The sequence below is a fragment of the Polypterus senegalus genome, chromosome 5 (assembly GCF_016835505.1).
Source record: "Polypterus senegalus isolate Bchr_013 chromosome 5, ASM1683550v1, whole genome shotgun sequence".
In the NCBI taxonomy this organism is placed as follows: Eukaryota; Metazoa; Chordata; class Cladistia; order Polypteriformes; family Polypteridae; genus Polypterus; species Polypterus senegalus.
In genome coordinates this window covers 53,965,688-53,979,516 of record NC_053158.1, presented here as the reverse complement: position 1 = coordinate 53,979,516, position 13,829 = coordinate 53,965,688, and the positions used below count along the sequence as shown (strand labels likewise).

Sequence of the window (13,829 nt, the reverse complement as noted above, 5' to 3'; positions counted from 1 at the left end):
ATTTGGTAAGGCTTGCATTATGGATGTGAATCTAATAAAGAAAGGGAAACCAAACAGAAACAGTTGACGCTGGGTGACACCCATTTACAACACTTAACAGAAATGTGCGTACGCCTGGTCTGAGGCTGCCATGAAAATGTGCCAAGTTTAGCTTTTATACCAGTCGATTTGAGCGTGGAAACAGGCGTACCCAATATTTTTGTACATATGCACCATTTATACATGAGGCCTCTGGACTGTAAATCTCTAGGATTTAGAAAGGGACAGATAAAGTCTTTGACTCATTGCACAGGGTATTAATGCACCATCTACTTGGCTTGTGGGACTCCTGTTGTCCCCCACTCCCTTTGGACTACTGTATCTCTAATCTCTAAAAGTAATTTTCACTGAACATATTAGTGCTGGTCTTATGTGATCTTCAATTAACTTGTACTGCAATCCCCACCAGGCCCTCTGTCAGTACAGAATACATACTGAATACTGTATATAGTCTTTCTGTCTCTTTTTATCTCTCTATTAAAGTTAAGTCTTTAATATTCTAAAGGTGAAATTTAGAAAAATGTTGAAAATAACTTTTAGAAAGAAACTACACTATAAAACTTACTGTACTTGTGTAAAAGACATGAATAAACGATGGAGCAAACTGCCATTCTGTCTCAGGACATGAACTTGTTTCAGGTTCATAACAGTAAGAAGAAAGAAACTGATCTTTCTTTAAAAGTTTTTCAAAGTGTAATGCCTGCTTTGATTAAAAATGAAAAAATTACCAAGGAACGACAGAAAAATGATTAATTTTTAGGGTTGTAGTTAATTGCATAAGTGTCAAAATGTTGTACTATGGTTGTTTTTTTTATACTAGTATTATATGACTCTGCGTACTGTTTATTCCAACTGCAAAAAAATACCAGAGATGGGGTCTGACATTAAATATTTGATAGGAAGTCTAAGTGTAAGCACAGTCTGTGTACTTACTAAATTATAATAATGTAGCAATGGTAAAATCATCAAATTTCTTAAAAATAGCTATTGAATTTTCTGTTTCTGTTCATGTGATTTGATTCTTGTTTCTTTTGTAGGTTTGAAAATTTTGGGATTTATGTAGTCATGTTTGGAGAAATACTCCGCACTCTTATTCGAATTGTTTTAGTGTTCTTCTTTCTAATACTCGCATTTGCACTCTCCTTTTATGCTTTAATGATTGAACAGGTAAAGCACCATTTTATTCTTCTTTCAGATTCAGTACGAGAAACAATTTTGTATATGTAGGTATATGTTGATAGAAGGACATGCTTTATACTTTCTCATGGAAATTTGTTAGTGGTAGGGATATACTGTATAAGCGTACAATATGATTCCACAGATGCAGTAACATAAATCAGTATAGAAATGAGATACATTGCTGTAATATGATCTCACACCTGGTATTTCTATTAGTAAGAATATTCTTTCAGCATATTGCTTCATTTAAAGTTCATCATGTTCTCAACCCAAATATATAGATTCTTTATAATTTGGAGTTGCAAAGGCTCATCACACTGTATTCTGAAATTAATGTTATGTCATTGGAATTTAAACACTTAGTTTGTTATTAGTGTCTAAAATGTTGAATTGAAAGGATGTATTTTGTTTGACAGTAGGCTTTATTAACTTTCTTGTAATAAAGCTGTCTCTTTCGTTTTCCATTCAGGTCAGTATATAATGATTGCTTTTTCTCTATTACATTGCATAAAATTGGTTCTGTTGTTGCCATTAATTTATTTTTTTCCCAACCTATACTCATCAAGTCTACTTTTTAATTAAAAATTGTGCATGTTAAACATACTTACTCTTTATTTTCATGTTATAATTATTGCCTTCTATAGGAATATTTAATACTGTACGTTAAAAGAAATGCTATATAAAACATAATGTAATTACTGATTGAAAATGAGACATTGATTAAACAGTCGTGCTAGAAAGAAACAAAGAAAGAAAAAACACATTGTTATTGTCTTCTAGTTAATGTAACCCAACACTTAGTATAATAGACATAAAAAAGCACATATGCAGTAACTGCTTTCAAAACTGAATACAGCTTCTCATTTTGTCTTCAATTGAAATGAATATCATAATATAAAAATGTGAAAATTTAATTGAAAAAAAAAAACAATAAGAGATTCACACATTTCAAAATGTAGGAGATCCTGCTCAGTTCCCTTCAGGCTATTTTTAGGGCTAATACCTTCACGGATTTAATAAATGCAAACTAATATTCTGAAACATGAAATTAAATTTGAAGAACAAAAATTAAAATTAGTCACTAGCAAAAGGAGTCCACAAATTTAAAACTGTCAATGCATTTCCTTTATGTGTAAGAAACATGTGTTTGCATAATTGTAACATGCAGAGTTTTTATTCCAGTGTTCCAAAATTTCTTCATGAGCTCTTTTTTAAAACCTGTATACTATGTACTAAGAGATTATAAACTTTATCAAGTAGTCCTAATTTAATAGAAGAAAATCCACTGCATAAAATATGTAAAGCATATTCATGTCATGCATTTCATTTTTGCCACAATTTTTTGTGTTTTATTTAAAAAGACATCAATCAAATGAGTTATTGCTTTACAATGCAGTATAGAATAGAGAGCACTACATTCCTTTCCAGAAGAAGGTGTTAGCAGTGCCAAAATTAAATGAAATACAATAACCAATCAGTGTCAAGAGGTGAGGAAAGGGATATCAGCAGTAGGGGTTGTGAGTTTGTAGAGTACTTAATTAATTTTTATTGTTCTTTATAGATTTTTCTGTGTAAATCCTTTGGTGTGAACATCAGAGAATCCATGAGCAATGTTATTTGTTCGAATTTACAAATGTTTTGAGTTTTCCCACAATGCCATTTTGTATACATACATGTTGCAATTTTGCGGTCCTGTTGCTGTGATGCAGATTGGGTTGCTAGGGGTGTGTCCCTAGAGGTAACACTAAGTGATTTCTTTGAAAGATGAAAGAGAAGATTATTTTTTGGTTTCGACTCATGCTTTGTTTTTAACTAATTTCCGCATCCTTTCTTCTTCTTCTGCATGCACTTGAAGGTGTCAGAATAACTGACAATTACAATTTGGTCATATTTTGCTATTGCTGTACATGCAGCTATGTTTCTGATCTCTGAATTTGTCTGTGCCCTTTGTACTAGGGTGTTGTACCGTGTCAGCCATTATGAATGTAGAGAAAAGTCAAGCAAAAAGGGGCCTGAGTTTCCTCGAAACTTGCATATTGTAATGTTTTTAGTTATCCAATAAAAGGTGTCATTTTGCTTGACTTTTCTGTGCCTTTTGTTATCATTAATTTGTTTCTATCTTCTTTGCTTTGATCTTGGATTTCCTCTGACCTCCGCTTTTAGCGTCTTCATCATTTCCTGTTCTCTCTCTGCTCACATTTCTCAGGCACACTATTGTGGCCATAATGTACTACATGAGATATACAGAGAGACTTCATGCACAGTCACACAAATGTGTGTATTTGTTGTTTTACTCGACACAAGCATACTCCTCCAAATGTTGCCACAGGATGCCCATTCCCAGTGCTCTCTCTCCAGAAAGCTGTGGTATATAAGGAAACATTTTATAGATTTCATTGCCAGTTTAAGTAGCTGGCTCCATCTAATTTGGTAAGAGCTCTTACCAGCTAGCTGTTATACAAATTTTTTTACCCTGTATTACTGTATATTATGTAGAAAAAGACAAGATCTTAAAGGGTGAGAGTGCTGACTGAAGTAAGAAACAGGCTGGTGATGGTGCTACTAGTGGCTTCATTTGCTCCTGGCATTCCTTTATTAACCTGCTGTTGTTCCAGTGCATCCATGACTTGCCTAATTAACTCAGTGATATCAGTCATTTATACTTTTAGCATGAACTTCTGTTAGATGTTTGGCACAGTGGTAATGAAGAAAAAAATCGATAACAATATGAAATCTGGCTATCACAAGGGGTATGAATAAAAAAGATATGAAAAAAATAAGTTTGGAGATCACATTTATTCTAACGATTTTTTTTTATTGGTAGACAGTTAAAACAAGCAAATCTCTATACCTTGAAAATTTAACTGTTGTAACAGATAGGGGGTGGTATTGCTCCCTTGAGCTCTCAGATCAAACGTCAAACAACAGGTAAAAGTCCAAATATGCAACTTTTATTATTAAACAGTGTACAAAGCACCCTCCTCTCCACAATACTCATAAATAATACAATAACTAATCAATAAACAATCCTCCACACTCCCAGACACGTTGCCACCCTTCCACCCAGCTCAGCTCGATGTCTGGGGCTTTCCCACAATCCTTTATAGTCCCTGACCCGGAAGTGTTTCCAATCCTCCAGTCCATGTGATCTCCTATCACTTCTGGGTCAGATTAAAAGTCTTCTTCTTCAACCCGGAAGTATGCCATTCCTCTTGTCCATGTGACTCGGACATACTTCCAGAGCGTAGGGCAAATATGACTCTCTGGACCTCCCTGCAGCATCCTCTGTTGGCCCCTGTGGTATCCAGCAGGGCTGTAGGGGAAAACTCTATCGTCCATGATTCCCTGTATCCGGGGCACCTCCATGCTGCAGGGAGAGCTCCATCTGGCAGCCTGGGGCTATTGGCTGGAATGACAAGCCGGCCATAGACCACACTGTACTGATAAATGGAAACACACAACATTAGATTACATACCATAAGAGTAAATATTTTTAGTGAGACCAGAATAACAACTTCCAAAGATTCATCAACTCACATCATCTGTTGATGAACTTATTTAATGTTGGGACTGTGCCAGTAGATAGTCGTGACTGAAATGCTTTTCTTGCATCTATTGCCAGAGACACTTGCTCTACACCTTGCTGATTGGTTATTCCATTTCATTTAGTTTCAACCCAATTAATGTGTATATGTGGAAAGAAATTCAGTGCGGTCCCAGCAGAAACTGAAATACTGTATACTGAGTTTGCTTTAGTTTTACTTAAAGCTCATTTAGTGCACAATCAAATGGATATGACTTAAAATATTACGTCTTTGTGTTTCATTTTAAAAGGGCACAGATATTGTGTGTTGCACTGAAAATTAATGTTTTTTATTAATGAAAGTACAAAATAAATATTCCAACATGAGTGTATTTGAGTATTGCATTGCATTTTATTTTGCGACGTGTCATCTTGCTTATGATCATGCCACACCTTTAATCACTTTTGAAAAGGTAGATTATCCAACAAAATCAAATCTGTAGAGAGACGTCTACTTTATATTAAACAGGAATACATAAATAAAGAAATAGTAAAAATATGTATGGTTTGGAAATAAAAAAGTAACAACGAATGCTTAAAACAAACTCTTCTCAGTTTTGTTTACTGAAGCAAGACATTTTCTAATCCTTTTTCACAGAGAAATTACAGAATACCATACCATTCAACAACAAACTGGAATAATACATTTTCTTTTCCTGTTTCACAGAGAAATTACAGAACCATACCAGTCTCTGTAATGCAGACATTTGCTATGATGCTGGGTGAAATAAGCTACCAAGACAATTTCTTAGTGCCATTCCTAAATGGTAGAATGGCTTTTCCACCACTTACATTTATTGCTTTAGTTTGGTTTCTTCTTTTGGTCCCAATTCTTCTGATGAACTTGCTGGTGAGTGTGTCTATAAATCTTTGTTTTTCTTTAAATACAACATATTTTCAGTGACCTAGAAGTGCATTATTTCAATTAGCAAGACATTATGCTTACAGTTTTGATAAATGAAGACATACCATATTATTTTACCATATAAGTACATTCAGATAAAAAGTTAACTAGATTCAAATTCTGTAGGTAGTTCAGAATGCAATAATAAGGGATATTTACTACAGCCTGTCACTAGATGTTCATAATGCAGAGAAAATGTTTTCCATTTTTGTTTTGTTTTGGGTGTGGTGTACCTTTATCAGAGATTTATAGGTAAAATCTTTATTACAAAAAATAACTTGAAACATATGAAGAATGTCATAATAAATGGTCTTATTGTGTGCTTGAGAAAATGTCATTTGACCATTAAAGTAAAATTGCAATAATGCAAAATGAAAGTGCAGTGGTTAAAGCTGCCTTACAGCTTTAGGACACTGGCCTTTAATGTCTTTTTAAGATTGTTGTTCTCCATTATACTCCACTTATTATGATGTTATGTTAATTTTCAACCAAGAGTTTATGTACCCTGCAATGTACTCATGCCTTGTCCTGACTTGGTTCTTCAATTGTAGTGAATTCAATGTGTATAGCATAGGACACCCATCATTGTAAACTTGCACTAATTAGTTCTCAGATGCAACTTTCCTAGGGCGGCACAGTGGCGCAGTGGTAGCGCTGCTGCCTCGCAGTAAGACCTGGATTCGCTTCCCGGGTCCTCCCTGAGTGGAGTTTGCATGTTCACCCCGTGTCTGCATGGGTTTCCTCCGGGTGCTCTGGTTTCCTCCCACAGTCCAAAGACATGCAGGTTAGGTGCATTGGCGATCCTAAATTGTCCCTAGTGTGTGCTTGGTGTTTGTCCTGTGGTGGGCTGGCGTCCTACCCAGGGTTTGTTCCTGCCTTGTGCCCTGGGATTGGCTCCGGTGACCCTGTGTTAGGATATAGCAGGTTGGACAATGACTGACTGACTGACTGCAACTCTCCTGGCTCTAGCTCTGTCAATTTTCCCAGTATACACACAGCAATATAGTACATCTTATTCAGCTTTATATTTTTATACCTTTAGATTGGTTTGGCCGTTGGAGATATTGCAGAGGTTCAGAGAAATGCTTGTTTGAAAAGAATTGCTATGCAGGTAAGTATTCTTAAAATTAATTCTTAAAATGAAGCTAATATTAGATATGCATATTAACATAGTTATACATTTATGAACAATTTTAATTATAGTATGTTAATTGACTTTGTATCTAGAAAAAATAATAACTTTTTGAGAAAATAAAGATTTTTTTTTTTCTTCAAATAGGTTGACCTACATACAAGTCTTGAGGAAAAGCTGCCTTACTGGTTTATGCGCCGAGTGGACCAAGACATTGTCACAGTCTATCCCAACAAAGTTTGTGGTTCAAAGGTTGAACAAAAAATTGGTTATTCATTTTATGTAGCAACTTGCCTAAATTTGTTTTATGACATGTGAAAAAGGTCTCAGATATAAACCATGATCATTAGTCATATTCCCATGAAAAGTGCATTTTCTAAACAAATTCTACAATAGAAAATACTGTTTTGTAGTGGATGAACTACTACTTCATGCGAAAAATAACTTGAAGATTAAAACAAGAGTTAATAATTTTTCACTATTTCTGTAACTTTATCAGTTGTTTTCAAATATATTCAGGAATTGTGCCTATTTATTTGCTTGATTGTTGTAAAACTGTTGGTTTATTTAATATGGCTAACACACTCAGATATCATTCACCCTTTTTGTTAAAATTTAGCCAAAGTTTTTACTTTTATAACTTTCAGTTTTCAGTACTTTTACTGCTAAACTGTCTTCACTTTCTCTGTTTGTCTGTAACTGAAGGGCCTGATATGAAAAGCAATTTTTCAGTAAATTTTCTTACAAATTCAGAATATTTTTAAATGTGTTCTATTACCTGTCTTTGACAGGTAACATGGCTTGTATTAGTAATAATAAATGGATTAAACAGGTACTTTGAGTCAAACGCACAATTAAAACTATATGAATGTAAGAAGAAATTAAAGAACATAATTACATTTGGAACTTTTCATATTATACATTACCAGTAACGGCGTACTGCACAGTTTTCATACTCTTTCTCTGTACGTTTAGCATTCATTTGCTCAGAGGTTGATGCGCTTGCTGCTCCCTGAGCAGCTCTTCTTTTCTCCACCCTGGTGGCCCACTTCTTCTCTTCTTTCGTCGGCATCTTTTTGCATTAAAACTGATTAAGTGTTTGTGTTGCAATTACTTAGTGTGTTTTCTTTAATTTTTCACTTAAGCTGGCACTTAAGTTTTCAATCTGCCTCAAGAATGATTTAAGATATGAAGAGGTAGGGGAAGTGACGGCAACGGTGGTAGAGATGAGAAAGGCACCCGTACACATGTGCCGCACGGCCGCCCTGCTGCCCACTGCTGAGAGTTGATTCTACAATAAAATAAATAAAATAAAAATAAAAAGAGGAATAACATTGGAGGCCAACCATCACCCCAAAAGCAGATAGTAGACATCACATAGTATATGTGTACCAGATTTCAGGTCAATAGGTCAAATGGTTTGCGAGCTACAGGTGATTTAAAATCCTGGACAGACAAATGAACAGCCACAACAGTGTATTATATAAGAAGATATCACTTAAATATAACAAAATAATTGCCGAGCTTTCACAACTAACATTTAAAAAAATTTAAGGACAGACATGACATTGTTATGATCACCTGAAGAAGATGTGTTTGGCGAGGGTGACTCTAGATATTGTAAAAGTGCATCTGAAATAACATAAAATGCTATGAAATACACCTATGCAGTTGAACCTATTACCTTTTATTATAATATTACAGACTCATATCTCTGATTACACCCATTAAATGATTAGTGACATAAATACAATCGAACCATGGAGCATCTTCCCTATTGATCGAATATGGCCATGAAAGTGTGCTTAGTAAGGTTAATTAGATAATTATTATGGCAATACAGTAACTTTATTTTTCATTAAAACCTTTCTGACAACCACAGAACTTGGTTATGTCTGTGATGTCTAGATAGCACTGTTATGCATATAAAGAAAAGAAAATTCAGGTAGCTAATTACAAGCAGGTAATTAACAGCCTGCAGACTAACATTGCACATCAGTTATCTAGTGTAGTGAACTTAGTTGGCTTACATTTATGCTAATAGTGATAGTGATGCTGGCATGCTGCGGCAATAAAACAAACACATTTCATGCAATGGCAGAGTTTTCATATGTCTATGTTTAGTTCACTTTCATTTTGCATTATTGAGTGCCTGATGGCTTTTGCCTTTTTATGTTGAAACACTCCTCAACAAGTTCTCATCCTCTTGTCACCACTTCAGCTGCAGTGTATATTTTGGTAGTGGTGAGGACAGGGGTAGGGAAAGTAAGTTTGGTGAGCCACACCCCGTTAACCTAACAGAGGGTTTGACATCTTTCCCATCTCTCCACATTGCATAGGTTTTATGTGCCAGTGCCATAGAAGTATGGAGCATGTACAATGCAGCTCATGCTGTCCAAGACAAAGGAGAACTAGCTTGCTAAATCAACCCCCAATAGGGATGGCACCCTAGGTGGCCACCTAAGTTGCCTAATGGGTTAACTGGCACTGCAATAGTTAACAATTACATGTGCCACTACTTTGGTTGTTGTTTTCAGTATGTATATTTTGTCAATACCTTTAATTGAGTTATATGTTTAATTTTATACTAACATAATTTAAATAGCTATAATACATTCATTATAAACATTTTTGTTATACTTTATTAAATGATTATTGCAAATAAATATATATACAAAATAGCTCATAGAATATCCCCATCTCCTTAAAGGTTAATAAAGAATTTTAAATAAATCCCATATAGCATGCTCTCATTAGTACAGTAAACCCTCGTTTATCATGGTTAATCAGTTCCAGACTCTACCGCGGTAAATGAATTTCTGAGAAGTAGGATTCTTTATTTATAAATCTAATATTTTCGCAGTTAGAGCATAGAAAACCTGTTTACGACCTTCTAAATACGTTTTAACATTATTAGAGCCCTCTAGACATGAAATAACACCCTTTCGTCAAAAGTTTAAACTGTGCTCCATGACAAGACAGAGATGACAGTTCTTTCTCACAATTAAAAGAATGCATATATATCTTCCTCTTCAAAGGAGTGCGTGCAAGGAGCAGAGAATGTCAGAGAGGGAGAGGCAGAGAGAGAGAACAGCAAACAATCAAAAATCAATAGGTGCTGTTGGGCTTTTAAGTATGCGAAGCACCGCGATAAAGCGGCCACAAGGAAGGGAGCAATATGAAGGTAGTCTTTCAGCATTTTTGAGAGGAGTGTCCGTATCCTCTAGGCAAACAGCCTCTGTGCAAACAGCCCCTCTGCTCACACCCCCTCCGTCAGGAGCAGAGAATGTCAGGGAGAGTGAGAGAGACAGAGAAAAGCAAACAATCAAAAATCAATAGGTGCTGTTAGAGCTTTTAAGTATGCGAAGCACCGCGCGGGAAGCATATCATATATCATTGAGGAGTTTTATTTAATACGTAATACGTGCTCTGATTAGGTAGCTTCTCAGCCATCTGCCAATAGCGTCCCATGTATGAAATCAACTGGGCAAACCAACTGAGGAAGCATGTACCATAAATTAAAAGACCCATTGTCCGCAGAAATCCACAAACCAGCGAAAAATCCGTGATATATATTTAGATATGCTTACATTTAAAGTCCACAATGAAGTTAAGCCGCGAAAGTTGAAGCGCGATATAGCAAGGGATCACTGTATAGTGTAAAGTCTAAGCATTGTCTTTTTATTTTGCTGTTTCAGCAGTGTATAGAAACATCTTTGTAGGCTCCCTAATATTGACAGAAAGATAACATATTTGTCTCAGAATTCAAATCCTAAATAGTTCTGTGTAGTACAGTCTTTTATAATCTTACTGGTCCTGTAAAAGTTAGGAAGACCATGTTTACTTGTCCTGGCAGGAATGCCAGAGTTAGTCAAATTCAAAGACCTGTCTGGAATAATAATTCTTAAATAATAAAATAATGGAAGTACAGAGTGGAAATACAAGACCAAATGCTGTGCATCCTACATCCTTATAAGTGGGGGCAGCAGGATTCAACTGTTTCTTTAAGACCCCTGTAGGGTTGCACAGCCCTTTTTTATGTATAGGTCAGTTTGCTTCTAGTTATATCTGAGCCGAACCCAGGTGAAGTAAGAGTTTTACAGGGTCAGGTCTATCCCAGATGTGACTCAGGTGGAAGGACCTCCTCACCACAGACCAGGGGAACCTGCAGTCACTAGCCAGGTATCATTAGGAGCTTATCTGGCAGGAAGGAAAAAACGGCAGAGTGGTTTGAGGAGATGGAAGAATAGGTGAAGGAGTGCTTTATTGGTGGCTGCTTATAGTGTCATGTGGAGTCACCCCATGGGGATAGCAAAAGACTTCAGCTGGTTAAGTCGGCCCCGAAAGGCAATCTTATATGATTCTGTTTTGTTTTGTTGTATTATGTTTTTACTCATTCTGTGTTCCTATTCCTGTTTTGTTTTGTTTGTTGTTAATTAAACATACGTCTTCCGTGTACATGAGCCACCTTAGTGTTTCTGAATTCAGAGGCTCAAGCAACCCTTAAAGTCAATGTCCTAGACAACTCATTAACACTGTAGCCAGCACAAAACTTACTATAAACACCGTAGAAGATGGTAGTATGTCTCGCAAGCTTTGGTAACTCATTGTTTTTTTGTTTTTTTAAACAGATGCCATTTTTCTTCAATTTAAATGCAGCGTCAGATTTGCTGCCTAAACTAGAATCAGGAGATTGTGCAAGCCCTATAGAATTTGAATTGAAAAAGCAGAAGTTCAGGTAAGCAAACATTTTGTATCAATATTTAATAAGATTCATCTAAAAGTTCACAAGTCTTGTTTAAATATTAATATAGCCTATTCATTAAGTACTTTAGATTGTAGTGGATCAAAGCATATGTTTGCATTGTGATGGTGGGCCTCTCTGTGTGGCACTCTTACCAGTACCAAAAGTACCACAAATGTTATCAAATGTATGACACAAAATAAAATCCAGGAAGTGATAAACAATGGGAGAACACAAAATGACTTAGTAACACACTAAAGCAAATCCTGCTGCCTCTATGGCGTGAGTATATGGGTGTTTTTGCATATTTCACCCACTCACCCCCCAAGCTCTCACTGTCTCCTTTCCACGCTGAATTCAGGCTGCATTACCTCCCTGGGTAGTCTTAGCTGGCATTCCATTTGTGTCCCAACTCTAATTTTAAAGGCTGTCTGGCAAAGGGAGAGCTTTGTGCTGTAGGTTGCCCCCATAAAGTCAGGTGGCCTTCTCCCCATAGGACTTTCTGATGGCCCTAGATATTCCTGAACCCTACTGCACAGTTAAAGGGCCAGCAACAATTGATGACACTGGTGCTGTTTGTCCTCTAAACTCTATATGAGTTTCCCAACTGTTAACTACAAAAACCCTCTGCTACCACCCAGTAATTTGGGGATACTCTTCTGGCCTCCTGCCTCTTCAAATAACCTTTAACTTAATTTAGAGTCCACAAAATAATTACTTTTTGAGCACTCAACAAATATGTGGGGAACACTACCTTTTAAAGGCTGCATACACACTTTGAGAGTTATCCTGACTACCTTCTTAAGACTTAGCCTCCAAATGGCTACAAACCCTCTTAACCTTAACTGTAGGTCCTCCCTACAAAAGAAGGGCCATACCAGGTCTGCCACTTATTTACTTCCCACTTTTCAGGTTGGCTCCGTCACATTGTTTTACTTTATACTTTTCTAACCGAAAAAACTATAATATAAATCTGATCCTAATATATTTATTAATGCAGAATAAGAAATCAAACTTTAAAAGAATTTTTGACCTAGACGGCTGTCTCATAACACTTTGACTCTGATTCAGTTCCAGCCTATTAAGGAAGCATGTTTTATCATGGGATGTGTTAGGTGTTAGGTTTATTGGAATTACTTAACTATCTTAGTCAGGCTGTGTGCAAGTTAGACTGCCTTAGGATTGACTGCTTTCATGTCTATGACACTTTCCTGCCTTGTTCCCAATTACCCATGACTGAGCATTAGAAAAAGTGGGTTCAGAAATGAGTGAATGGAAGTTTTCTGGATTCAAACTAAGAGAGAAGTAAGGTGGCATGGGAGTGCAGTGGTGTGGACTGCTGGCTCAACACTTCAGAAACCTAACCTCAGTTCCAAACTTTGTCAGTGTCTGAATGGAGTCTATATGCTCTCAAAGCATCTCTATGCACTTCTCTAAATCCACCTTTGTTCTTCCACATCATAAAGGTATGTTCGTAAGATTAACTGGTGAACTTAAACTAAGCTTGTAGGACACTTTATTGTGTGCGTGAGTATGCCTTTAAGTAGACTCACATTATATACAGGTAGCTTGTTGACTTACAACCACGTTTGGTTCTGACGGTCCAGTTGTACATCAATCTGGATGTAAAATGGATCAGTAAATGTTTTCAGCACAGATTAAGTTCAAGTTCCAAATGTTTGGGTCAGCAAAAGAGTATATGGAGACACTGGTGAAGTGATATACTCCTCGACCACACAGATCTGCCGTAGAATGGCGTCTGGTGATGCCACCTCTATGTAGCATCAAGTCTCAATCTAGACTCTTTTCCTGTGTAGTTCCAAGATGGTGGAACCGGCTGCCAACCTCCATTTATACTGCTGACTCCCTCAGTGTATTTAAAAAAAGATTGAAAACCCATCCGTTCTTTAAATATCTGTTGATTGATAAAAAACAAAAAATTTTGCTTAGCAATATTTTTATATTCTTGGTTAATTTGTTTAACTGCTTTAGTGATTGTAATCTATGAGTGTAAATGTATGAGTTATTACATTTTTTCACTTGTGACAATCAGCTTTAGTTACCCAGTCTATTACACTTGCTGAACAAACAGGCACTAGCCTAATGTTACTCGATTGTTTACCTCGTTCGTAAGTCGCTTTGGATAAAAGTGTGTGCTAAGCAACTAAATGTAAATGTATTCAAACCTGTCCGTATGTACAGTACTATATAAGTCATATTGTTCATTTTATATCCTTTTTTATCATCA

At 36.2% G+C, this 13,829-nt stretch overlaps 1 protein-coding gene across 1 annotated transcript in view; it reads left to right on the top strand.

The window, feature by feature from the left end:
- Window positions 1-13,829, top strand: part of trpa1b (transient receptor potential cation channel, subfamily A, member 1b) — a 98,007-nt gene that overhangs the window by 72,554 nt on the left and 11,624 nt on the right. Inside the window, exons 22-26 of the mRNA XM_039754652.1 lie at window positions 1,077-1,206; window positions 5,469-5,651; window positions 6,748-6,816; window positions 6,985-7,089; window positions 11,469-11,575. Of these exons, the coding sequence (XP_039610586.1) occupies window positions 1,077-1,206; window positions 5,469-5,651; window positions 6,748-6,816; window positions 6,985-7,089; window positions 11,469-11,575 (594 nt within the window). The remainder of the gene's footprint in view (window positions 1-1,076; window positions 1,207-5,468; window positions 5,652-6,747; window positions 6,817-6,984; window positions 7,090-11,468; window positions 11,576-13,829) is intronic.